Here is a 24971-nt window from a genome sequence, read left to right as displayed (position 1 = left end):
CTCCAGATAAATCAGGGTGTGTTATTAGATCTCTAAAGCATTACATTGAAATATAAAATATTGGTCATATAAACTCTGTTTTACCCGTTAGTGTAATTATCAAATTATAAGGGAGTGCTGATATACAGTCATGCACATCTGTTTTGGATAAATTTTCATCATTGGGAAAAGTGGGATGATGTGTTATAGAACAGAGAACAGCACAGCACAGTAAAGGCCCTTTGGCCCTCGATGTTGTGCTGACCTATTATCCTACTCCAAAATCAGACTAACAGACATATTCTTCGTTGTACCATCTTCCATGTGTCTATCCAAGAGTCGCTTCAATGTCCCTAATGTATCTGACTCTACTACGACTGCTGGCAGTGCATTCCACACACCCACCACTCTCTGTGTAAAGAACCAACCTCTGACATTTCCCCTAAACCTTCCTCCAATCACCTTAAAATTATACCCTCTCATGATAGCTATTTTTGCTCTGGGAAAATGTCACTGACCATCCACTCTATCTCTGCCTCTCATCATCTTGTAAGCCTCTATGAAGTCACCTTGCATCCTTCTTCACTCCAATAAGTGGAACCCTAGCTCCCTCAACCTTTCTTCATAAGACATACCCTCCAGTCCAGGCAGCATCCTGGTAAATCTCCTCTACACCTTCTCTAAAGCTTCCACATCCTTCCTGAAATGAGGTGACCAAAACTGAACACAATATTCCAAGTGTGGTCCAACCAGGGCTCTATAAAGGTACAGCATGACATCACATCTCTTATATCTCATGGTCAACATGTCAAGTGTTCCTTTAATAAACACTTGAATTATTATTGTATCATAGCATGTGACCTGAGGTGGAGATGTCTCAGATTTCATTTTGTGCCAAGGTCACTTGAAACATGAAGAGAAAATGAGGTCTGCAGATGCTGGAGATCAGAGATGGAAATGTGTTGCTGGAGAAGCGCAGCAGGTCAGGCAGCATCTAGGGAACAGGAGAATCGACGTTTCGGGCATTAGCCCTTCCTGAAGAAGGGCTAATGCCCGAAACGTTGATTCTCCTGTTCCCTAGATGCTGCCTGACCTGCTGCGCTTCTCCAGCAACACATTTCCATCACTTGAAACATGTCACACTACTAAATGTGTGCTACTCTTTTGGAATGTAATATTTCTATACAATATAATCTAATGTTTGTGAATAATTGTATTATGTGTAATAGAATATTTATAAGGTTTTATTAAGTATTGTTGCATCAGCTAACATATCCTCTCTGGATACAAATTCATATCAATTATAAGTCAGATTTGAGGAAACAAAAACTTTGGAACTCAGAAAAACTTCGGAAGCTTGCATCTGATAAACTTTAATAACACTTTTATGCGTGTCCAATAGCTAAAAAATGAATGTGCAAATGTAAAGATCATGATGGCAAGGGCATTTCAAGTCTTAGCAATGTACTGTGCAAAATCTGTCAAAATCTAAAAACCAGCAGCTATATTCTAGGCATATACTATGTTTTGAGATGTCTGTAGAGAACCAGAATCCTTTGCAAGATGTGTATTCTTAACCTGATTGGTGATATGTATAAATCAGTATTGAATTTTCTATATTATTGGATCTCCAGGGTGAGTGTATGTGGAACTGGAATTTCAGAACAGTCGATTTCTATCAATTCAGTAATGCATATCACACAATGATTTATCAGGGCTAGTAAGGATTGCACAATTAAATATGAACATAGAACATTACAGTACAGGCCTTTCGGCCCTCGATATTGCGCCGACCTGTCATACCAATCTGAAGCCCATCTAACCTACACTATTCCATGTACGTCCATATGCTTGTCCTGTGACGACTTAAATGTACTTAAAGTTGGCGAATCTACTACCTTTGCAGGCAAAGCATTCCATACCCTTACTACTCTCTGAGTAAAAAGGTAGGCACTTTTTATTGCATAATGGATTGTCTCCTAATTACAAGAAAAATATATTTAAAACTGTGAATGGTTTCAAACTGAATATGATCCTTAAATTCCTGACTGTTCCACATTTTTAACATCCCAAGATTGATTTCAATATATACCGCTGAGGCTATTTATGAGGAATAATTTTACTACTGTGAAGTTAACTCTATATTGCCTTAGGTCTGCCTTCTGTTGAGGTTCCTACTCAATTGTTTGACTGTTATCACCTCAGGAACTCCATATAATCACTTACTTAACTTTGAAAGCCATTCCCTCAGTTCTCAGTTCACAGAGCAGGAAGCCAATGATCAAAGGTCAGAGACTTGGCCCAGAGTGAGGACATTCTGATCATGAGAAGTTAAATGAGCTTTTTGAATAGGTTGAGGGGGTGAAAGGAAATTCCCAAACCTTATGTCCTTTCTGGATGAGGAATCATCACAAAGTAATCTAGCTTTAGAACTGGAATCCTGTCCTGGATTAAATGAAGAAATCATGCATGGTAGCCATTTTTTTCTAAATAAGCCATCAAACAAAGCTATCCCACATCCAACACAAACTACACATTTTCCCTGAGAAACCTGATTTCAAAGTTTATGTCAATGAAATCCATGATATGTGTTGTGTGGGCTGAGAATGGTTCATTTTCATTAAATTAACACTACCCAATATCTATGTATTGCATGTAACTAGATGCCTTCCATTTCAAAACTGAGAACACATTAATTATTTTGGCTTCTTTGCATAATTAATTTATAATGCCCCATATTATGGGTGAGTAGACTGACTGATGAATTCTTCTTGTACTGAGAATTGTCTCAAGATTGTCAATCGCATTGGAGCACAGTCACTGAATACTGAACTCAAGCTTGACATTGCAATGCCAGGCAACTGGAAACAGGAAATTAGATTAAAGGAGACCTGTAAAAAAGAGTAGTTCAGGTGACAACATTAAGGAAGTAGCAGGATATTTCGTTAATCATAACGCAATCAAGTTGAGTCAATATGATTTTATGAAAGGAAAATTCCATTTTACAATTTAGCCTTCCTTGAGGATGTGATAAACAGGGTGGATAAAGAGGCACAGTCAAGGTAGGGTTGGGTTTTTGAGGAGGGAGTGGGGAGTTTGAGTATAGGAAATCAGCAGACCTGCCTTTTACAAACACTTGCCATATTTTTGTTCTGGGGATGCAGGAGTGGAATAGAACCAGACCCTAAACCACCAGCAGGAAGCACAAGATGGCAAATGATCGAGGCAATTGTCCATCTATGTTTCTCTCTCTTTGGCACATCTCTTAATTTTGACAACAACCCAATTGTACCATGAATATCAGGCTGTAAAACCCTTCAGGACTACTTTTGCCTCATGCCCTCCCAGGCATCCTCCACACTCATTCTTCCAATATCTCCTATATACAGATATGTCACTGAATTATGAATGATAACATTATGAAGATTAATATTTTCTAAATGAGTTTGGCTTAATAGCAAATATCCTCTTTATGATGTTTTCCTATTGTGTACACAAATGATAAATTCGAAAATTAACACTTTGGATATAATTGGAAGTTGATTGAAGACTTTATAGTGACCTGAACTCCCACTTTCATTTAACCAATAGAAGAATAAAAATACTCAACCATGAACATTGATTCTGCTTCTTCCCAGTGATGTTGGGTACCGAACCATTAGGAGAAAGTGAGATGCTGGAGATCAGAGTCGACAGTGTGGGGCTGGAAAAGCACAACAGGTCAGGCAGCATCCAAGGAGCAGGAAAATCGATGTTTCAGGCATCAGGATGTTCCTGATGAAGGGCTAATGTCTGAAACGTCGATTTTCCTAATCCTCGGATGCTGCCTGACCCGCTGTGCTTTTCCAGCACTACACGCTCGACACCTAACCATTAGAGCTGCTTCAAACTTGAATTGCTTCAAAACTGAGAATCAGTCCCTACTGTGGTATGAATAACAAAACTACCTGGTTCTTCAACAGTTAATGGCAATGATTTATATGTCGGTGTAGGTTGTCCATTAGGTTAGTGGTATTAGGTGTCTGTAGATGAGATGCTGATGTCCTTTCCCACAAAAGAAAGTGAATTATCACTATTGACTCCATTATTTATATCCAGCAGTATTGATTGTCAACTGCAAGGATTTTTCCTGTTCATAATTTATTCCACATCCATGTTAAATTAGAATCATGTCATTCAATACTGGGGTATTATTGAAAAGCAATATATTTTTCTGGAGCAGTCAATAATGCTGCCACCAGGTATTTAAAACAGCTCTGATTTGCTGCTCTACCTAATTCTTTCAAATCCTTTAAATTTCTACAATACCATACACATGAAAAGGATTAACTAGGAATTCAATTTTTACTTTCTCACTTGTTGAATAGTTGCTTAAATATTTGTATAAACATTTTTCAATATTCCTTATTTCTAATCTGACAATGATTGTTACAACAAGGTTCCCACTATCACACACCATGTATGTACTTACATGCTATTCAAAACATTTTTTATCTTTATTTTTATGTCCATAATTCATAGTGCATCTATCGTATTCCACTCAACTTGACAGTTACCTTGACATAAGCTTGATGAAGAAATAAATAACTGTTTAGTATTCATAACAGGTGTTTGCAAACCAATTCATGACAAAGCATTCAGAGATTAACTTGGTGGATTTGGCTGGCAGTGAAAGGCAACGAAGTGCAGGAACTGCTCCTGACAGATTCAATGAAGCACGGGCAATCAATCTCAGTCTAACAACTCTTGGAAATGTTATTAGGTGAGCTTAACCCAATCTGACCTTTCTTCAAAAAATAAATGAAACCAATATTGCTTTTGGAGTTCAGCTTACAGTTTTAATATTTATGCCTAACATCTGAACTGGCAATTTTTTGTACGAAACAAAATCAGTGTGACCAAGCCTTGATGGCTTTATGTACCTGTTGTTAAAGTGAGAAACTGCTTACTGTTCATTAAATATTGTGCAGTTCCCTATCGGACAAGGCTGTGGGCAAGAGAGTTCAGTACATTCCTTACCGTAACTCAATACTTACCAGGCTGCTTAGCACTGCACTAGGCGGGAACAGCAAGACAATTATGGTGAGTTTTGATGAATTCCTTGAAGTGTTTAATAATTTTTTCTCAGTTCAGAAATGTTAAAATGAATTTAACTGCAATTTTCCAAATTACATTTAACTGCATTGACTTGCAATTAAGAAGTTAGTACATTTATATTTACAACTCCAATGTAGCTCATTTTGGAATTCCTGACTTCTGCTGCTTATATATTAAAGAGAAAATAATTCATTCAACTGTTATACAATAAATGTCATAAATGAAGGTATCTGTCCATTCATTAGTATATCACTTTCACACTGTATTATCCTGCTTTATGCCCATACTTGCTGTACATTCAGAATCTGAAGTGAATTCAGATCATGAACAAGATTTCATAACTGATCCCATCTGCTTAGAGAATTAAAACCTATTAGTAACTTTGTAATGATTAGAAGAGAGAGACCCAGGGGTTCTGATACATAATTCTTTGACATTTGCAACATGGGTAGACAAGGTGGTTAAGAAGGCATTCGGCACACTTTCCTTCATTGCTCAGACCGTTGAGTATAGGAGTTGGGACATCATGTGGTTGTACAGAACATTGTGAGGCCTCTTCTGGAATACTGTGTGCTGTTCTGGTTGCCCTGTTATAGGAAGAAGACTTTTAAACTGGAGAGGGTTCCACAAAGATTTACCAGCAAGTTCTTGGGAATGCAGGGTTTAAGATATAAAAATAGATTGGAAAAGCTGGGACATTTTTTCAGTGAAGTATAGGAGATTGAGATTTATAAAATCATGAGGGCCATAGAGCAGGTGGATGATAAGGATCTTTTCTCTTGGCTGGGGGAGTTCAAAACTAGCGGGCATTTTTAAAGGTGAAAGGAGAAAGATTTAAAAAGGACATGAGGGGCAGCTTTTTTACACACAGAATAGTTCTGAAGAAGTGGTGGATGCGGGTACAGTTACAGCATTTAAAAGATGTTTGAATAAGTTAATGAATAGGAAAGCGCAGGCAGGTGGGACTAGTTTACTTTGGGAACATGGTCAATGTGGACGAGTTAGACGAAAGGATCTATTTCAAAGCTGTATGACTCTGACTGTATGACTCTGTGACACATAATTTGTGGGGGGCACGGTGGCACAGTGGTTAGCATTGCTGCCTCACAGCGCCAGAGACCCGGGTTCAATTCCCACCTCAGGCGACTGACTGTGTGTAGTTTGCACATTCTCCCTGTGTCTGCGTGGGTTTCCTTCGGGTGCTCCGGTTTCCTCCCACATTCAAAAAATGTGCAGGTTAGGTGAATTGGCCATGCTAAATTGCCCATAATGTTAGGTGAAGGGATAAATGTAGAGGGGTGGGTTGCGCTTCAGCGGGTCGGTGTGGACTTGTTGGGCCGAAGGGCCTGTTTCCACACTGGAAAAAAGAAAATTCAACAGGATTAACATACTTGCAAACCATACAACACAGTCCACTTAACTATGAAGGAAAGAAATTTGCAGACAAGCTTTTGAGAGCTCTTCAGTGACTGAATATAACATTTGAACCATACAGGCTAGCAATGTGCTTACTCAGTCCTTTATTGGTTTTTCTCAGTTGCAGTAGGGATTAGGAGTTATTACTAGCCATTGTGTAGCCATTCTTGAAGGATTGAAGAATGAACCTATACTTCTAATTCTGGTAGCTATCTAGTGTTGGTTGACAGAAAGCTAACATATTTGGACATTGGAAAACAAATGGAAATTACATGGTTATTGTCCTCAGTTTACATTACTGATGCTCCCCCAGGGATTTCACAGTCTCAAGTTGTAATGCTGGTGGGAAGTCAACTGATCCTCAATTGATTATCGACTTTTTCTCCAAAAGTTCTGCTGGTCTTCTGTCTACCAAAGTTACTCTGCGAGACCAGTCAAGGGATTTCCACATCTTCCTGTTTACATGATTATATTAAAAAGCATCCTTGCAAAAGGACCAAAGGTCTGGAATCTATGGATACAGGAGCGAAAGAAAATCAAAATAGCAAAAGATAATTGTTGCACATTCTATAAGAGACACATAGAACATTTCAAAAAGTAAATGCTATGTTTCCAACATGTTTCTGCAAATATTTAAGAAACCAGTAGGGTTTGGCAATCTATTAAACAGTGGAAGGAAAGCAACCAACCTCCAAATAAATAACAATGAATTTTTTAAATGACCTTGAAATTATGATATGGGTTGATACATATGAACATTTAATATGTTCATTTCAAATTGCTTTTTTCGCGTTTTTAACTTTAGCATTAACCTTTCAAAATAAATTGATTAATACAACTCACAATAGCAGGAAAGAAGAATTTCAAATGCATTACGCTTTTCAACCTATTTCCATACTGTATAATTTCAAGGACTATGATTTTAAATAGAATGTTATTTACATAGCTGATTTTATAGGTTAATATTCCTGCATGCAGCAGTGAAATTGCTTTATGCTTTGGTAAATATTTAAAGGATATCATCTTCATGAAAACTGGCTGACAACATTCCCCATTTGTTTCAGAGTACATAATGCAGGATTATAACTCACTTTGAGATAAACCCTTGTGGTACATCTGTATAATATGGTGAAAACATGAGCATGACTCTTCTCCCGATCAAAACAATAAAATGCCTTCTACCAATTGAAGCCTCTCCAGTGACCTTAATAATTTTGATCTTTCCATCTGCTGAACACAAAATCTAAGATTTTCTGTTACATGTTCTCTAGTCTCAGACTTCCTTGAAAATTAAAATCAGGGCAGCTGAGAGCAATAGCCGAAGTGTTCTCCTGTTGGTCAGAAATTGACCAACATACCAAAGAGCTCTTTATTTGCAGAGGATTTCCCACAACTTCAGAGTGCATCCTGCCTGACATGCTGGAGTGGAAATACTTCAGGAATCTGGACTGAAAAAAACCTGATGTAACTGGCGTTGAACAGTATTGAAATCCAGAAGTATCTGAATGGATTGGTCAGGCCTTTGGCATGAAGTTAATTTATTAATTTGGCAAGAATGTATTGAGACTGGCAAAACTCCCTGAATAAGACCTCAGTGAATGGAACACTGGAGACCCCCATTTTCCTTTTCCTTTTGAGTCATAGAGTCATAAAGCCCAGAAACAGGCCCTTCCATCCAATTCCTTGACCAGCTCTCCTAAACTGAGCTAGCCCCATTTACCTGTGTTTCACCCATATCCCTCGAAACCTTTGCTATCCATGTACTGTCCAAATGTCCTTTAATTGTTGTAATTGTACTCATCTCTACCACTTCCTCTGGCACTGTATTCCATACACACATCACCCTCTGTGTGAATAAAATTGTCCCTCAGGTCCCTTTTAAATCTTTCCCCTCTCACCTTAAACGTATGCCCTCTAGTTCTGGACTCCCCAGCCTGAGGAAAAGACCTTGGCTCTTCACCTTATCTATGCCTCTCATTATTTCATAAGGTCACTCCTCAGCCTCCTACACTCCAGGGAAAAAAGTCCCAGCCTATCTGGTCTATCCTTATAATGCAAACCCTCCAGTCTCAGTAACATCCACGTGAATCTTTTTTGCACCCTTTCCAGTTTACTAACATCCTTCCTACAGCAGGGCAACCAGAATTGTATGAGTACTCCAAATGTTGCCTTACCAATATCTTGTACAGACATAACATGACGTCCCAACTCAACATTCTGACCAATGAAGGCAAACATGTCGAATTCCTTCTTCACCACCCAGTCTACCTGCATCACCACTTTCATGGAGCTATGTGCCTGAACCTCTAGATGTTCAACAACACTCCCCAAGGCCCTACTGTGGTAATAGTGTAGCTCCTGTCCTGGTTTGTATTATCAAAATACAACAGCTTTTTCCCAGGTTTAGGGAATCAAGAACTGGAGGGCATCAATTTCAGGTTAGAGGGGAAAGAATAAAAGGGAACCCGAGGGGTGGCTTTTTCACACAGAGGGTGGTATGCATGTGGAATAAGCTGCTAGCAGCAGTGGTTGAAGCGGGTACATTAACAACAGTTAAAAGGCATTTGGACAAGTACATGGATAGGAAAGGATGAGAAGGATATGGGTCAAATGCAGGGAAATGGGGTTAGCATTGACGGACATTTTGGTCGGCATGGACCAGTTTGGACCAAAGGGCCTGTCTCCATGCTGTAGGATTGTATGACTCTATGGCTCTAACACCTAACATTTATCGAAATGAAATTCCATTATGCCATTCCTTGGCCTATGTACAGTACATATATTTAGAATAGAACTTTAAATTACATTAACTTCCACATGAGGCCCTTCTAATTTTTAAAGTAAGAGATTCTGTTTTTAATCCATGTGAAAAGCAGGCATGGTTGAACAAATCTTTATGGGCATCCCTTCTTCAAATTTTGAAATGACTAAATGGCAGTGAAAGGTGTGGCGTCTAATTCATAATGATTACTGCATTTACTGTAGCATACTGATCATTAACTGTAAGAACTATTTCCAGGTTACAATGATTAGTCCAGCAGACATCTATTATGATGAGACCATGTCAACATTACGATTTGCAGAAAGGTAAAGTACACCATAATTTATTTATACGTTTTCTCTCAAAATCAGTAACAAAACCATATTGAATGAAATGTGTAGCATTTTGATCCTTACAATCTGTTCTTCAGTGTAGACAGATGGTGAAGTCTCTGTGGCCTAGTCACTATTACAAGTATCACACAAATTGCTTTTTATTATTTTTATCAGTGATTTGGATGAAGGCATAGAGGAAAACTTGTACAAATATGCAAGTGAAGTGATTACATTAGTGGAAAAAAAACACGAAAGGATAGATTGTAACTGATAAGGTGAGAGAACAGGCCTCTGTCAGATGAATAGCCGTTAAGATTCGTAGATTGGCATAATGCATTTGGGTGGAGAGGCTCTAAACAGAAAAGTTAAATGGAGAACGGACTGGGGGTTCCATAACTTGATTAGTTAGAAATCCATAACAAGTTGGGGAGGCAGGTCTGAAAAGAAATAGGGTCTCAAGATGCATTGCCAGGACAACAGAATATGAAATGAAATATGCAATCCACATTCTAAGCGAAGTGAATGTTAAGCCTCATCTATAACCATGCCCTTCATATGGTGGGAAATCTGACAGGTGTGGAAAATATTTGCATGGTATAATGAGAATAGATATGATAATGAAATGATGATTAAAAAAAATCACAATGTACTAGAGACATTAGCCGCCAAAACGTATGGTCCTGGAAAAGCACAGGCAGCATCTGAGGAGCAGGAGAGACATTAGCTGTCTTATGCAAGTGACTGGGATGAAATCAACTACATTAGTGGGTGTTATACTTAGACAGAACAGCATTATAGACAGCAGAGTGAATAAAAGAGCTTGCAGAGCTCACTAGAGTCAGACAGCAGCCATTCATAGGCTACCATTACAAATCACAAACTGTTCGCAGAGATAATTATGGTCATCTCTTCCATCTGGAAAATTGAACTCCCAATCACAAATCAATCAGGATGACAGTATTTTGACCTCACACCTAATCAAGGGTCTTTAGTTATCAGGTAAGAGTATTGAATACAGAAGTTGGGAGGTCATGTTACGGCTGTACAGGACATTGGTTAGGCCACTGTGGGAATATTGCGTGGAATTCTGGTCTCCTTCCTATTGGAAAGATGTTGTGAAACTTAAAAAGGTTCAGAAAAGATTTACAAAGATGTTGCCAAGGTTGGAGGATTTGAGCTATCGGTAGAGGTTGAACAGGCTGGGGCTGTGTTCTCTGGAGCGTCGGAGGCTGAGGGGTGACCTTATAGAGGTTTACAAGATTATGAGGGGCATAGATAGGGTAAATAGACAAAGTCTTATCCCTGGGGTTGGGTAGTCCAGAACTCGAGGGCATAGGTTTAGGGTGAGAGGGGAAAGATATAAAAGACACCTAAGGGGCATCTTTTTCACATAGAGGGTGGTACCTGTATGGAATGAGCTGCCAGAGGAAGTGGTCAAGGCTGGTACAATTGCAACATTTAAGAGGCATTTGGATGGGTATATGAATAGGAAGGGTTTGGAGGGATATGGGCTGGGTGCTGGCAGGTGGGACTAGATTGGGTTGGGTTATCTGGTCGACATGGACGGGTTGGACCAAAGGGACTGTTTCCATGCTATACATCTCTGTGACTCTATGACTCTAAGTTTTGTGAGCAAGGGCTATTTAACATTAGGAAAACATAAATTATGGGAGAAATTGTAGAGGTAATGAAATAATGAAAAGATCAAACCACCCACATTTAAACAGGATAATTCAGGGAGGAAGATAGGGTAAAGGAAATAGTTTAGCTGTTAGGAATCTTACATTTTAAAGACAGTCATCAACCTCAGGAATAGATTGCTACATTTAGGGAGGGTAGATTTACGGCAAACATTTTGGTAAAGGAGCATTATCTTCGATAATGGATCTGAAATACTTAACCTAGGAGCCCAGCTGAAACTTCATAGATTCTGATATGTAACACAGCCACTTGTCAGTGTTGAGCAATCTTGAGGAGTCTTGAAAAGTCTTGAGGTGTTCAGAAAAGTTGTAGTGGGAGAGAGTCATGTCTTCTGCTCCTCATGTTTTCATCAGTATAATATAGTCTGTACAGGTATATAGTACTATGGAACATTCCTTATCTTCTTCTTGAAGACAAGCACTGCAATTGCTCATCCTTCTGCACAAAATGCTAGAAATCTTAGATGCGCCCTGGAAGAAGGATTGGCAGCAGCATTCTACCTTAGGTGCACAGATGTTACCATTACAGGAGCTGGTGAGTTCTTAGAAGTGCAAAGTTAGTATGCCATTAATAAAATAAAGTACTGAAGAAACTTAGCAGGTCTAGCAGTATCTTTGAATGGAAAATAGAATTAAGGTTTTTAGTGACACTTTCTTCAGAAAACAAAGTAATATTGCTATTTTGTTACTCAGGGCTTGTTTGGTCAGAACTGGATCTGAAAGAAACTTGACACATTTCTTTCCTAAAGCGACTTTAGGGTTTTCTATGATTTTGTTCCTCCCATGAGTTTGTGTGAGTATAGAGTAGAAAAGAATGAATGAACATTTAACTTACACTATGTTGGGACACACTTGTTGTCTCTGTCTTTATAGTTTGGTAGATTCTTGTGTACAATTGTATTCATAAAAGTCTTGTGTTGGCAGATTGCCAGCCATACTGTATACATTATTGCATTATTTTTATGACAACACTCTGGGATGTAAAGGTTTGTATTTATCTCATTATTAGACAAAACATGCTTAGCTGCTTTACGGTGTGAATTACTATTCCTGATTCATGATTCCCCATTTCATCTTTTCCCATTGCCTTTACTTGGTCTTGTCAGACAGTTTACTTATTCAAATTTCCAGTTTTAATTTATGATCTACATTGAAATCGTTTCTCTTCTCACATACTAGTAGGCCAGATTCAATATTTTTTTCTTAGATATTAGTTTCCAGTATTGAGAATGAGGAAGTCAGAAGGAAACGATGTAGTGCGGTCTAGTCAGGCTGGATCTAGGAGTCAAGGGGTCAGGGTAAAGTTGTCAAGGGGTCTTGGAGGAGTTAAAGGAGTCAGTTGTTTTGTTACACAGCTGTTAGTCATGGTTTTAATCTGTTCTACATTTCCGGGGTAGCTATACAGGTAAAAAATAGGATCATAGATTCAGAGTCATACAGCCCAGAAACAGACAGTTAGGTCCAACCAGTCCATGCCAAACATGTTCCCAAACTAAATTAATCGCACCTACCTGTGTTTGGTCCATATTTTTCCAAATGTCTCTTAAACACATTGTAGCTGCATTTACCACTTTCTCTGGCAGTTCATTCCACTCATGAACCATTCTCCCTGTGAAAAAGTTGCATGTCATGTCCTTTTTAACTCTTTTATCTTAAAAATAGGCCCCCTGGTTTTGAACTCCCCCACATTAGGGAAAAGACCCCTGTCATTCACCTATCACCTCATGATTTTATAAATCTCAATAAACCTCCTAAACTCCAGTGAAAAAGTCCCAGCCTTTCCAGGTTTTATAAGTTAAGCCTTCTATTCCCAGCAATATCCTGGTAAATCTTTTCTGAACCCTCTCCAGTTTAATAATTTCCTTTCTTTAACAGGGCGACCAGAACTGCACACTGTTATTTGAATTTGTTAATAATCTGGAATTAAGAATCTACTGATGACCATGAAAACATTGCCGATTGTTGAAAAAAGCTATCTGGTTCACAAATGTCCTGCAGGGAAGGAAACTGCTATCCTCTCCTGGTCTGGCCTACATGTGATTCCAGACTCATAGCAATGTGGATGACTACCAACTACCCTTTGAAATGGCCCAGCAGGCCATTGAGTTCAAAGGCAACTAGGGATGGGAAATAAATGCTGGCCAGCCAGCAATACTCAGTGAATAAAATAAAGTCCTCTAGAAAAGCCTCACCAACATCCAATACAACCTCAACATGACATCCCAATTCCTATATTCAAAGGTCTGAGCAATGAAGGCCAGCATGCTAAATGCCTCCTTAACCACCTTGTTTACCTGTGACACAAATTTCAATGAATTATGTACCTGAACCCCTAGGTGTCTCTGTTCCACAACACAGTCCTACCATTAATTGTATAAAGTTCTAACCTTGTTTGTATTACCAAAATGCAATTCCTCCCATTTATCCAAATTAAACTCCATCTGCCACTCCTCAGCCCATGTATGAAATCTCCAACTTTAACCCAAAGTTGGAGACATTTTTGGATCAGGGAAAGTTCCAAGTTGGAAATTCAAAGTTCCTGGACAATTCATGTTGGATAATGCATTGGAACTCTCTTGGATTTCAACTTGTATCTCTCAGATGCCTTGTCTCTGATTGTCCGAACCGGAATATCTGGACCAACATTGTGTAGGCTAGGTGGATTAGTCAAGGTAAATGCCGGGTTGCAGGGATAGAGTATGGGTTTGGGTTTGGATGCCATTTGGAGGGTCCATGCAGACTCAATGGACCAAATGGCCTCTTTCTGTCCCAGCAGGGATTCTATAATGCTATGATATGTGCACTGATTGCTTCATTAGCCTAATGATTTTATGGCAGAATTTCCCCAGTACTTGTGCTGACAGCCACTCTAAAATGGTAAGCAGAGATAGGATAATGTCCAATTGTGCTATGATAAGAATCCTGTTTATTTTTCCCATATGGAAATTTTGTCTCACTAATACATACATTATGCATTGGACATAACAAGGTCTAGATTTCTACACAAACATCCAAGCTGCAGCCTGCACTTTTGTGCCTTGTTCAGGAGAATAGGGCTATCAAGCACTGGATGAAAGTATGTATATAATGAAGCACTGAAATATATTTGACTTTTTTATTAAATGCCATGACATATTAAAAACGCAAAGATCTGTGCTTTTTATCTATAAAGACACATCTTTAGCTGCATTGAGATCCTATAGAAATGAGACAAAACCACTTCATCTACTTCCGATGTCCATCTCTCATGTAATAATACGAAGATAGGTGGAGTTGTGGACAGTGAGGAGGGCTGTTGTCGGCTGCAGAGGGACTTAGATATGATGCAGAGCTGGGCTGAGGAGTGGCAGATGGAGTTCAACCCTGCCAAGTGTGAGGTTGTCCATTTTGGAAGAACAAATAAGAATGCGGAATACAGGGTTAATGGTAGGGTTCTTAGTCAGGTGGAGGAACAGAGGGATCTTGGGGTCTATGTACATAGATCTTTGAAGGTTGCCACTCAGGTGGATAGAGTTTGTAAGAAGGCCTATGGAGTATTATCGTTCATTAGCAGAGGGATTGAATTCAAGAGTCGTGATGTGATGTTGCAGCTGTACAGGACTTTGGTTAGGCCACAGTTGGAGTACTGTGTGCAGTTCTGGTCGCCTCACTTTAGGAAAGATGTGGAAGCTTTGGAGAGGGTGCAGAGAAGATTTACCAGGATGTTGCCTGGAATGGAGAGGAAGTCGTACGAGGGTAGGTTGAGAGTTCTCGGCCTTTTCTCGTTGGAACGGCGAAGGATGACGGGTGACTTGATAGAGGTTTATAAGATGATCAGAGGAATAGATAAAGTAGACAGTCAGAAACTTTTTCCCCGGGTACAACAGAGTGTTACAAGGGGACATAAATTTAAGGTGAAGGGTGGAAGGTATAGGGGAGATGTCAGGGGTGGGTTCTTTACCCAGAGAGTGGTGGGGGCATGGAATGCGCTGCCCGTGGGAGTGGTAGAGTCGGAATCATTGGCGACCTTTAAGCGGCATTTGGATAGGTACATGGATGGGTACTTAATCTAGGTTAGAAGTTCGGCACAACATCGTGGGCCGAAGGGCCTGTTCTGTGCTGTATTGTTCTATGTTCTATGTTCTATGTAATACTACCTGCTGAATAAAGATACCTCAGAGATTTTAAAATAATGTGACGTGACAAAGTGCAGTACAGTTATGTATTATAATAATATAAACCTATAGCCAACTGCACACACATCATCTGCACATTTCTTGTCTTTAAAGAGCTAAGAATATACAGAACAGAGCAGTCATTAATGAAAGCCTAACTGAGCAGCTTCTCATGGATCTGAAAGAGGATAATACTGGGCTCCGAGCAAGAATCGCTGACCTGGAGAAAGCTGGAGATGTTCATATTGATGAGCAAGGTAGGTTTATTATTTTACTGTACACTGGTTGAACACTACCATGGAGGTGTTTGAGAAATTATTAAAGGTCCAGTATTATGGGATCAGTGGGTTATCCTAGATATCCCAGCAACATGGTAACAGTAAATAAGCAAATATATTTATGCTATTGTGCTGTTAAGATTTTTTTAAAAGGATTGTAGCCATTGAGATGATTTAATACTGCTTTTGTTTTGCTGTACTTGATTGCTGTCTTTTTTGTCAGCTCAGTATGATACTCAATTTTTGACAAGAATACAAACTAATACATAGTGAGCATTCAGAATTCAGATTAGAAATAAGTAACTATGATTGTTCGGGCATATTATCACTTGAATGATGCTCGCATATTATCATATTATACTTGCTTAATTGTTGTACCCTTGAGAGAGCATTCATTATCTATTTGATTAAATTTAGAAATATTTTGCTTTATCATTTCTTTTCGATGAAGGTAGATGAGGCATTATTAAAGAAAGAAGTTTCATTTAAATAGCACCATTGACAACCACAGAATATCCTAAAAATGAAGGATTTTTGAGTATAATCACAGACTTAAGATTGGGAAATGAGGCTGTGAATTTGAGTATGCCAAGACCACAAGAAATGAAATAATTTATTGTTTTAGTGCTGGTATGTAACATTGAACAGGCCAACTCTGCTGACGAAGCTAACGTTCCACCATTGAGCCAAGACTAGTATCGATGACCCATCTTCCTATTTACCTAGCACTAGACCAAGACAAATAAGATCTTTTAACATATTTCAAGTCATATTAAATAGTCAACTTGAAGGCTGCACTACTATCGGCAGATTCAATATTGAAACAGGTTAGGTAACATTATATTAAGAACTATTCTCCTTGCAGTTCTACATTGCAGATAATATGATACATTTTGTTGGTTCTTTTGCATCTAGGCATTTCCATGAGAATGCAAACAGGTATTGTATATATCAATATACTTGACTGCATGTAACATATGCTGAATGCAAGGCAGATGGTGTAGAAATGAGACTAAAATGTTCAAGGCACAACAAGGTGGTACAGTGAAGGATGGGAAATAGCCACCAAGCCTTCAGCATAAAACTCAGAGCCAAATGGCAAATAAGAGTAATGGCAAAACAGATGGACTGAGTCTGTAAAGTGCTGCTCCTCCATTTTATATGCAAAAGCTAAGGCCCATGAAAATGAGACAGGGTGCTAAAATATAGGCAGCTTGGCACTCTACACGAGGCCTGTGCTAATCTAATAGGCATGATTTGAATAACTTGTGGGATTTAAAAGTCAAGGTCTGATAATGTGATTTAACCCCAGTGATGCTTTTAATCTGCAGCAATGAAATTGACACTGGGTCTTCAGCAGGGCCAGGACATGTTGAAGACATTTAATATTCAAAAGGGATAATCTTGCCACAGGTTTTCTTTGAATGTCAGAAGATTTAGATCAATCCACCCCCAATATTTATGCAACTGTACCACCCAGCATGCTCAAACTTGGATTTTCTGGAGGAAGTGCATTCCAGCCAAGATTATGTCTATTCTGACAGATTTACGGTGACAGCACACTAGAAGGGACTCAGATGGTCCACATTACTGTTTGTTTGAAAGGTAATCACTCCAGCTAACACACTTTCTTTACTCTGCACAGCTGAAAGTGAGTTTAGGAGTGGGCGGCACGGTGCCACAGTGGTTAGCACTGCTGCATCACAGCACTAGAGACCCAGGTTCAATTCTTGCCTCAGGCAGCTGACTGTGTGGAGTTTGCACATTCTCCCCGTGTCTGCGTTGGGGTGCTCCGGTTTCCTCCCACAGCCCAAAAACATGCAGGTTAGGTGAATTAGCCATGCTAAATTGCCCGTAGTGTTAGGTGAAGGGGTAAATGTAGGGGAATGGATCTGGGTGGGTTGTGCTTCGGCAGGTCGGTGTGGACTTGTTGGGCTGAAGGGCCTGTTTCCACGCTGTAAGTAATCTAATCTAATCTCTGCCAGATAGGTGACCAGATTTTCAAACGTTAAAGCAGGACATCTTGCAAAGACTCGGGAAGGCAGATCTCTGTGATGATGAACATTGTGGGCAACTGATGACAAGAGTCTGGGGAAGGGAGAGTTAATGACAGGAAATCATGTGATGACACCTCCTGAAATATGTCCTGCTGAAGTTGGAAACCCTAAAGACACCATATTATTGAAGACAATAGTTATGAGCCACAGACTTTTATTTCAATGACATTTCTGCCACCTTTTCAAATCCTATCCAACTTATCTTGTATATATCAAAATAGAGCTCCAGTACAACCAGTATATTCATTTGAAAGTATTACTATTTACTAGGATTTTTCCTTTGGAAATGCATCAAGTATCTCACAAGCCATTTCTTTTAAGATTCCAGGATGAAATCCATCTGGATCCACATACTTGACAGCTCACAGCTCCAAAGGTTTAACTCACTTCTCTAGAGATAATACTATCATTAATGAACAGAGCTGCCCCTCCACCTTTTCCTCACTTCCTATCATTCCTAAATGTCTTCTATAGTTCAAGATTCAGGTCCTAGTCCATGTCATCCTCCAGCCATTTGTCTGTAACAGCTACCAGATAATTCTTATCCATTTCTTTTTGTTCTCTAAGTTCATCCAGTTTTGTAATGCTATGTAAATGCTTTGTAAATTCCAGTTTTATATGTTGGTTGACTCTTAAACTTGTACTCTTTCTCTCTCTATCTTCCTTTCATGGGCTGTTTATAATTTCCTGTATTAGCAAAGTTCTCATTAGCCTTGATTTACTAATTGAGATTCTACAGTGTGGAAACAGGCCCTTCAGGCCAACAAATCCACACCAATCCTCCAATGAGTAACTCACCCGGACTCATTTCCCTACATTTACCCCCCGACTAATGCAGCTAACACTATGGGCAATTTAGCATGGCCAATTCACCTGACTTGCACATCTTTTGGACTGTGGGAGGAACCTGGAGCACCCGGAGGAAACCCACACAGACATGATGTCAATGTGCAAACTCCACACGGACAGTCGCCCGAGGCTGGAATCAAACCCGGGTCCCTGGTGCTGTGAAGCAGCAGTACTAACCACTGAGCCACCGTGCCGCCAATTTGATCCCTTACCACCACTATTTAATTTAAAGTCCTTTCTACTTCCCTAGTTATGGGATCAGCAAGAACACTAGCCCACCAGTTCAGGTGGATTGTCTCATCAGTACAGATCCCACATTGCCCAGTTCTAGTGCCACCGTGCTACAAACCAGAATCCACTTCTGTCACAGCAATCTTTGAGCCATGAGTTCATCGCTCTAATCTGATTTGCACTATGCCAATTTGCACATGACTCAGACAATGATTCAGAGATTATGACCTTTGAATTCTGCTTCTTAACATGGTGTCCTTTTTTCTATGTTCAGGACCTCTTCAGCTATGGGAAGTTAAACAGCCATTTCTGGTTGCCTTCTGTTTTTTTTTTCAGATTGTTTTTTGGACTGTTTTGAATTCTTGAGGCACAGTGCTAGAAATGTTCCCAAACCATTTCCCTTGAAGCAGCCAGTTCTCTCTATCTTGGTTAATCTTTTCTTGGGTTTCTAATTTCATCTCAAGCCGTTTTTTTTTCTGAAAAGCATGTTCTCATTCATTCTCTTTCTCTGAGCTTCTCTTTCTTTCTTCTGAAACTCTCTCTCTTCCCTGAAACTCTCTCTCTTCCCTGAAACTCTTGCCACAGTTTTCTCCTTTCCAGCATCATGAGCCATTTTCTAAATTAGGGTGGAGTTCTGGGTAAAGCAATCCAATTAGCTTTTAGTTCTGATCCCTCTGTCTGTTCTAGATTTAGACTAGGGTCCAATTGCTCAAGAACTTCCAAAGTAACTCAGGACTTTTTGCCTCACCAGGTACTTTCACAAGTATTTACCTAGTTACAACTTCCAAAGGTCTTTTACTGAGAGATACCAATGATGTGCGATCTTCAGCCATCTTTTTGCATAAATTATCACACCACATTAAAGTCACATTAAGAGAATTTGCTGCAGTTACATTTACTTGCAGTAAAATAATTTCACCCATGGAAATCTCCCTTACCAGACTTCCAATTGGTTCTTTCAGTATCGGATTCAGAATCATTGTCTTAATTTGAATGCTGATCAGATGTTTGTGCATTTTGGCCATATCTGGCTCATTTTAATGGATTTATCTCTGAAGTTAGGTCTCGATTTCTTTCATATGCAAGAGAGAAAAGGGATTTCTTTTACTTTTCTCCTCTCCTGTCCATAACATAACTGGTTCTTAATTTTTATTTTACTTCTTTTCCCTTTTAAAATAAGCAGGTGTATAATTTCCCAAATCCTGTTGCGAAGTCCAATTTAAAATGACCCAAAGCAAATTCCTTAGTGTTAAATCAAACCAGATTGCATTAATACATTAAAACCCCAGGGGCATTGTTCATAGCACTCATGCACGAATGCAGATAGGGAAGAAAAATAAAGAATTTAAAGACATTACAATTATGCATCAGTTAAAAAATAAGCAGCATTAATTCATGTGAGTTATAGCCTTGTAAGTCAATCTCCAGTGAGTTCTTGCAGTTGGCTATTCTGGTAGAATTCCTTTTCATAGGAACTTGCAGTGGATGCAAAAAAAAAATCTTGTAAATTGGTAAATTAGATCACTTTAAAGTAAAATGCAGGATTCTTCTGGGAGAAGAAGTCAAGATGAACAATAGACGACAGCTAAACTTGAAGCTCTTTCTTTGTGATTGTACTGATTTAAAATGCAGATTAAGGGAACAAATAAAATATGTACATTTAAAGCTGTTTAAAGTAGTCCAAACATTTCAGTGAAATGACTCAAACTCCCAGTTAAGTCCATGACACCATGAGACATAGAAGCAGGAGTCGGCCATTCAACACGAGTCAGCTCCACCATTTAATGAGATCATCATCCTCAACTAATCATCCTCAACTAATCATCCTCAACTCCACTTTCCTGCTATTTCCCAATAATAATTGATTCCCTTATTGACTAAAAAAATCTATGTAGCACAGCCTTGAATATACTTAAAGACCCAGCCTCAACAGCCTTCTGTGGTAAAGAATCCCAGAAATTCCTTTTCACTTCTGTCTTAAATGTACAACCGCTTATTCTGTGAAGCCTTCTACTTCCAGTCCGATGAGAGGAAACAACCTCTCCACATCTACCCTGCCAAGTCCTCTAAGAATCTTGTATCCTTAATAAAGTTGACTCATATTCTTTTATATTTGTCTACATTCCAATGAGTGGAGGCCCGATTTACTCAACCTCCCCTCATGAGACAGTCTCTCCATTCTAGATATCAGCCCTAATAAACCTCCTCTGAACTGCCTCCAATGGGAGTAAAGCTTTCCTTGGATCAGAGGCCAAAAACAGTCTTCTAGCTGGGGTCTGACTTGTGCCTTGTCAGTCACTATAGTTAATGAATAGCTTTGATGCATCTTGTCAAAACCCATTGTCTATTGTCTCAAATTACAGTGGGTATGTTAACATTATCTTAGATATAAGGAGTTTCAATTGCTCTATCTTGGTTCAGAATAGCTAGTGCAGCAAGCCATGTGCAATTCCTAAATGTTGGTTTGATTGGAATGGTTATGCAATGCAAGGTGTGTGATATTCCAGGAATTTAGTTTAGATCACCTACAGTGTGGAAACAGGCCCTTCTGCCCAACCAGTCTGCACATAGTAACCCACCCAGACCCATTTCCCCTTTGACTAATACACCTAACACTATGGGCAATTCACCTAACCTGCACATTTTTGGGCTGTGGGAGGAAACCAGAGCACCCAGAGGAAATCCACACAGACACAGTAAGAATGTGCAAACTGAACACAGACAGTTGCCCAAGACACCTGGGACCCTGGTGCTGTGAGGCAGCAGTGCTTAACCAATGAGCCACGGTGCCGCCATGTAAGCACTTGTCCCTTTGTTACTGTAGACCAGAACTTCCTCAAAATTGTGATCAACTGCCAACAAGTGATCAACAGCGGTCATATTATCAATACAGCAAAGTCCAAAAAACAATAAGCAAGAAAATATAGTATTAAAGAAAAAGAATTTAGCCTCCAGGGCACAAGAGGTGATTTTCAAATTTGGCTCCATCCATTGAGTGCTGTGATCAATTTGAAGTTAACTGTTGGTCAGGAGTGTTTTCAATTGTATTACAATTGGGGGGAAAAAATACTTTCTACTGCAGTAATGCAGTTTTCCACTTCGTAAACTAGTCACATAAGCATCACAATTCTTCTGTATTACTAGGATTAATGCCATCTGGATTTTTACTTTCTTAAATTCACTAAATGATCATTTTTGGATATCAAATCAAATTCTGAAATCAAATTGTTTGATTTACTGCCTTGATTTATCTTCTAAATGTTAATTTAATAACATAAATTCTTTACAGATTTGATGCCATGTTTATGAAATGTTTATGTTTATGAAATGTGATGTCCTGGTTATGATGATCTCAATATGGGATATTTATTGGAAAAATAACATTATCATTCAATATAGAGGTGCTCAAAAAATTAATTGTTGACAATGAACGACAATTGAAAGATATGCAGAAATCATGGCAGCAGAAACTTGAAGAAGCAAGGAGGGAATGGGAGCAGCAATATAGCTGTATTATAAAGGTAATTATTTGTGTCCATAATGTTTTACTAGATACTGTATAAATAGTTTAAGAAAATGTATTGGGCAATTTGCTGTAGCCAGATTACATTTAAAGTTCCAAAGTCAATAGTTTTAGTGTTGTGTTTTTTTTTGAGGAGTTTCAAAGCTCATTTCACATTTCAATGTTTTACTTAGATATTATTTTCAAAAAAGCACATGCATAAGAGTTTCAAACTGGTAAATTGAAACAGAATAGTTCTGTTTAAATGTATTTGTTTGATATAGAAGAAAAATCAAATAAATGTCAAATCTGTTGTCAAAAGAGCCCATACTGCAGGATCATACATTAATGTAGTTGTGCAAATCCAAACTCAAGAACTGCAATTAAAACCATTAAGTGTGAATAATTTAAATTGCTTTACACAGTGAATATTGATTTCGAATGAATCTTCTATTTAAATGGCATTGCAATTTGATTTTTAATTCAAAAAACACAGAGAATAGAACTGTAACCAATTATTTTTAATTTCAGGAAGAGCAAATGATGGCAGAACTTCCCTATTTCCTAAATGTTAATGAGGATCCCCAATTGTCTGGGGCAGTTAAACACTTTATTCATCATGGTGGGTGAACACTTTAAGAACATCTCCAATTTGCATGACTAATGGTGCAAGTGGTGATCAGTTTTCAAGCTGTTTAATCATCTTATGCATTTGTAGTGCATTGCTGCTGTGGCAGAAAATCAAGCTTGTTACAATGCACAAGGACCCATTCTGTTTTATTTGATTGCTGTAGTATTTAATGCCATTTTGAAACATTCAGAATTGATTCATGTATGGAAGAGACAAAATAAAGATAACAGAGTTATATTTGCTTCAACCTTATACAGTACTGTACTTAGTATTCAGGGAGTTTCTTTTTATATATCTCAGGGAGATTATTGCATGCATTCCCTGTGGCTGAGAGCACTTACTAAAATCCTGACTCTCATTTACAATTGAATAAGCTGACTTCTTGCTGTGTGCCAAGTAGGTATCTAGAATGAGCCAGTGTTCTATAATTGCAAACTGCTGAGTTGTGAAGCCAAGAACTGATTTTAATATTGCAGGCATTACTACAATTGGGCGAACAGCTGGTTTACAGCAGGACATTGTTTTGAAAGGACTGGGGTAAGTGAAACCTAGGGATTAAGTTACCTTCCATTGTTATCAAATGCAACAAGAAAAGCTAAAGTTTAACCAGTTTAATAGTCTATTGAAAGACAGGCATTTAAATTTTAACTTGTTGAGCACATTGGTCAGCTATTCATTTTGCTGGTGAAGGGGCAGCTACCATTTTGAATCTGACTGACAAGCTGTAGATGCGGATGCTGCCTGACCTGCTGTGCTTTTCCAGCACCACTCTAATCTAGACTCTGATCTCCAGCATCTGTAGTCCTCACTTTCGCCTAACAGGTTCCCGATGTTTCTCTCCTATATCAGGGGCACAGTGATGCTGGCACAGTGGTTAGCACTGCTGCCTCACAGCGCCAGAGACCTGGGTTCAATTCCTGCCTCAGGCAACATTCTCCCTGCACATTCTCCCTGTGTCTGTGTGGGTTTCCTCCCACAGTCCAAAGATGTGCAGGTTAGGTGAATTGGCCATGCTAAATTGCCCCTAGTGTTTGGTAAAGGGGTAAATGTAGGGGAATGGTTCTGGGTGGGCTACTCTTCAGAGGGTCAGTGTGGACTTGTTGGGTCGAAGGGCCTGTTTCCACACTGTAAGTAAGCAATCTAATCAGACCCGAGGAATGCCAGTGAGCTGAAATGTCAGTGGATCATGTGTGTCCTGGGGAGGAAAGGGGTGAAGCCAATCAGGCAAAGCAGGCCTTTCTTAAAACTTCAGCAGCAGTGAAGGATGGCACAGTGGCTCAGTGGTTAGCACTGCTGTCTCACAGCGCCAGGGACCCGGTTTGATTCCAGCCTCAGTGACTGTCTGTGTGGAGTTTGCACATTCTCCCCGTGTCTGCATGGATTTCCTTCGGGTGCTCCGGTTTCCTCCCACAATCCAAAGATGTGCAGGTTTGGTGAATTGGCCATGCTAAATTTCCCACAGTATTCAGGTTAGATGCAGGTTAACTGCATTAGACAAATATAAGGTAGGGGAATTTGTCTGGTTGGGTTACCCTTTGGAGGGTTGGTGTGGACTTGTTGGGCCAAAGGGCCTGTTTCCACACTGTAGGAATTCTAATTTTTAAACTGCTCAATCCCAGTACACATACACCTTAAGCACACAGACCAGCAGTGCCTACTGAGACTGCAATCTGTGTTTTGAATACAATATAAAGACACAGATTTGTTTGAGCAGAGGATCTTCTTCTTGATTGTCCAGAAGTGAGGCCTTTCAAAGCAACCTCATCATAAAAGGTAATAAGTGACCGCAACAGAACTGTTATAGTGCAGCCGTTTCACCTAATGAGCATCTTGATTAGAGCCATTCTCCTGCCTTCTCCCTGCTATCTTACACGTTTTTCCTTTTAAATGACTACCTAATTGCCTTTGACTGCTGAGATTGAATTCACGTTCATCACAATCTGTGGCAGAGCATTCCAACACTAATAACTCACTGTGTGAA

The 24971-nt window shown here is 39.3% G+C and overlaps 1 protein-coding gene across 4 annotated transcripts in view; it reads left to right on the top strand.

The window, feature by feature from the left end:
• Positions 1–24971, top strand: part of LOC122553559 (kinesin-like protein KIF28) — a 103916-nt gene that overhangs the window by 20138 nt on the left and 58807 nt on the right. For all 4 annotated transcript variants that reach the window (XM_087989824.1, XM_087989823.1, XM_043697544.2 and 1 more), the window contains exons 6-12: positions 4587–4741; positions 4950–5061; positions 9512–9579; positions 15557–15699; positions 22257–22378; positions 22891–22981; positions 23467–23527. In XM_087989824.1, coding sequence (XP_087845950.1) covers positions 4587–4741; positions 4950–5061; positions 9512–9579; positions 15557–15699; positions 22257–22378; positions 22891–22981; positions 23467–23527 — 752 coding nt within the window. The remainder of the gene's footprint in view (positions 1–4586; positions 4742–4949; positions 5062–9511; positions 9580–15556; positions 15700–22256; positions 22379–22890; positions 22982–23466; positions 23528–24971) is intronic.

The sequence above is a fragment of the Chiloscyllium plagiosum genome, unplaced genomic scaffold (assembly GCF_037043375.1).
Source record: "Chiloscyllium plagiosum isolate Xiang-an unplaced genomic scaffold, Cpla_swu_hap1 HiC_scaffold_8, whole genome shotgun sequence".
Classification (NCBI taxonomy): Eukaryota; Metazoa; Chordata; class Chondrichthyes; order Orectolobiformes; family Hemiscylliidae; genus Chiloscyllium; species Chiloscyllium plagiosum.
Note: the sequence above shows the minus strand (reverse complement) of the source record. Positions and strands in the feature narration are given on the sequence as shown.